The sequence below is a fragment of the Emiliania huxleyi genome (genome assembly GCF_000372725.1).
Source record: "Emiliania huxleyi CCMP1516 unplaced genomic scaffold EMIHUscaffold_2258, whole genome shotgun sequence".
Classification (NCBI taxonomy): Eukaryota; Haptophyta; order Isochrysidales; family Noelaerhabdaceae; genus Emiliania; species Emiliania huxleyi.
In genome coordinates this window covers 1-2,868 of record NW_005200372.1, presented here as the reverse complement: position 1 = coordinate 2,868, position 2,868 = coordinate 1, and the positions used below count along the sequence as shown (strand labels likewise).

The 2,868-nt window shown below is 62.4% G+C and overlaps 1 protein-coding gene across 1 annotated transcript; it reads right to left on the bottom strand.

Annotated features, from left to right (window-relative positions):
• Positions 1 to 305: 305 nt before the first annotated feature.
• On the bottom strand, positions 306 to 2,526 carry EMIHUDRAFT_254299 (hypothetical protein; the record flags this gene model as incomplete). Its single annotated transcript, XM_005779795.1, has 3 exons — positions 306 to 1,717; positions 1,884 to 2,142; positions 2,326 to 2,526. 3 exons carry the CDS (start codon positions 2,524 to 2,526, stop codon positions 306 to 308), a joined length of 1,872 nt encoding a protein of 623 aa, XP_005779852.1.
• Positions 2,527 to 2,868: the final 342 nt, after the last annotated feature.

Sequence of the window (2,868 nt, the reverse complement as noted above, 5' to 3'; positions counted from 1 at the left end):
AAAACAAAAAAGAAAGAGAGGAATAAGAACAACAGAACTGATGAATAAGGAAGAAAAGAAAAAAGAAAAAAGAACGCCCCCCCCCCCCCCCCCCCGCGCGCGTCGCGCGTGGGTTGAGTGTGAGAGGCGGGCGCGTTTGTTTGGAGCTCTTTGGACTCGACCCGCAAAATAAATAAATAAAACGGACACCTCTACTAGGAGATGGGTAAAAAGGAACAGGTCCCCGCCCTGCGGTCTTTGTGCAGGGTTCTTTGTGGGTGTGGTCGGCGGCTAGCCGGGGTCGTCCTCCCGATGGGGGACTAGCACTAGCCGTCTTCCACATGGTCCCTCGGGTCCCTGCTGCTCCTAATCTCTTCGTACATCCTCCTGCTGATCTCCGCAACGTCCTGCTCCCTCCCTCGTCTCGCCCTGCGCGACTGCTCCGCCTCACCGTCGTCCGCCCTGCGTCGTCTGGTGACGGGTCCTCCATAGTCGGTTGAGGTCGCCGCCCTCCTCGTGCCTCTTCCCAACGTTCCCTCGGCGGTCGATGCCGCCTGGTCCGCCTCCGCCGTCCCCGGGTCTGCCCTGCCCTCGTCTGCACTAGCTTCTGTTTCGTCATCACTGGCGCCTCTCCTCTTCTTTCTCCTCTTCTTGTATGCTTTGTACGTCGCGTCGATTCCTTTTCGCGTGAGCACCATCCTGAAGCTCGCCCAGCAGCGGAACCGCTCCCGAAGTCGAAGGAGCATCATCAGTCTCACCCACTTCGCTCTCTGCCCACCGTCTCCGCTCCCTCCCGCTTGAGCCGCCGTCGCGGCCCTCGTTCGTCCCACTGGCTGTTGGCCTGTCTGCACGTTGCCTCCGTTATCCCTCCTCCTCCGCGACTCCCTCAAGACCGGGCGGGCCTCCTTCCACCCAGCGAAGAGCTTCCTCAGCCACTCGATGTGTTCCTCTCTCTTCATTATGCGCGCCGTTGCTTCGTCATTGAGCTGTATCCACCTCTGCACCGCTCCCGTCGCCGCCTCGGCCACGACTTGCAAGTTCCTCGTGACCCCGGTGCCAAGGTCCCTTCGGCTCTTCTCCGAGAGGTCATCTACCAGTGCTGGCAACACCCCCCCGACTGCGGGGGCCAGTGTATCGTACCCGTCCTCATCCAGCACCCTGTAGCGTGAGCCCTTCAGCGCAGCGACATGCGCCATCCTCAGCGTCTTCAGCGTCTCCTTGGAGTCGGGTGCCGCCTGTGCCACTTTGCTGATCGCCGTCCCTGTCTGCGCTCGCGCTACTCTGAGGAACCATCTGGCCTGCTCCCTATTCCCCAGGCAGGCGCCGCTAAGCACGTGCGCCATTGTCGCTCTAGGCGGGTTCTCATCTTCCTCGGTCCATTGCTGCGCGGCTTTCCGCACGATCGGACACAGCGGGTCCCGCTTTAGTGCTGCCCTCCTCGCCGCGTCCCTCGCGGCCTTACAGACGAGGCAGCCCCTGAGTTCGCTCCTTGTGGCGGCGCCCGGGGTCTCCCTCCCCGCCTCGCCCCGCATGATCCTCTCGTGGTGCGCTCCGTGTGGCACCCCCGCCTGCTGCCGCACCCGCGCTCCCATGACGGTCTTTGTCACCACGTTGTGATCATCCACGTCGGCGAATTGTATCTCACGCTCGCCGTGCTGATCCTTGATCCGCTGGCGCTTGTCCCATTTGTGTCTCGTCGTCCCCCTGACCACGTCGCTCCACAGCGGCCCCGTGACCCCTGCCGTGTTTGATACGTATCATCGTGTTTTATACGTATCACTGATTGTATCACCGTGTTGTTGCCAGGCGGTATCAAGGGCAAAGAAAGCTCAAAGAAAGAGAGCAAAAGAACACACGGTAAGAAATAAAGTTAAAGACGAAGAAAGACGCAACACAGCCCCCACCCGCCCCTCCTCGATCCCACTCTCGGAGCCCCTCGAGAGAGCCTTTTCGGTACGCCGCCTCGATCTGCTGTAGCGCGGGCTTGCAGTCGCTCAAGACGAGGCACCTCCTGTCCGCCGCATCTTCCGCCGTCGCCATCTTACGCAGGTAAGCCAGCACCGCGTACATTTCCGCGTCTATCACCTGCCAGTCGTCTGGCAGTCTGCCGCCCCACAGCCCCTGCCCAAACGCGAGCCGCAGCTCATCGTCCCCGCCTTCGAGCTGTCCAGACCCCTCGACGGGTCTCCCGAATCGGGCCGGCCCTTCGTACACCCCATACGACACTACTGGTCGAGGCACGAACCTATCCCCCACCCACTTGTTTGGCATGTCTCTCCCTCCATCCGTCGCAGCGAGGTGCGTGAAGGGCCGCGCTCTGTGCAGCGCGAGGCATATCCTGGCAACCTCCGCGTTGAGCCCACGGCCCTTCTCCGAGCCGAGCGGCTCTTTGTCCTTGCCCATCATTACCTGCGTCCCGTTCCTGTCGGACAGCGCCCGTGTCCCGACCTCAAACTCGTCCCACCGCAGTAGGAAGCGCGTAAGCGGATCCTCCTGGAGTTCGGCGTCTCTTACCCACGCGCCGTGCCTCGGGGGCGAGCCCTCCATCTCTCCTATTCTTCCGGACTGCCGGAGCCGAGTTCAAAGTTTTCTTTCTGCGACGGTGTATCATTCATTTTATGCCGCTCAGCTAGCTAGGGCTCGGCCGACCGTCGAATCTGGCGACTCACGACGGCGGGCGGGCCACCGCCCCCACCCTTCACTCTACAGCCCCGGCGCCCACGCCTCGACCTTCTTGGGCAGCAGCTGGTTCGACAGGTCCTCTCCGTGGCCTAGGCAGCCGTGTTCGCCCTGGCCCCAGGCGAAGACAGCGCCGTCAGCGGTGATGGCGATGCTGTGGTCGATTCCCGCGGACACAGCGACGACGCGCCGCCCTTCCAGCGTCTCGAC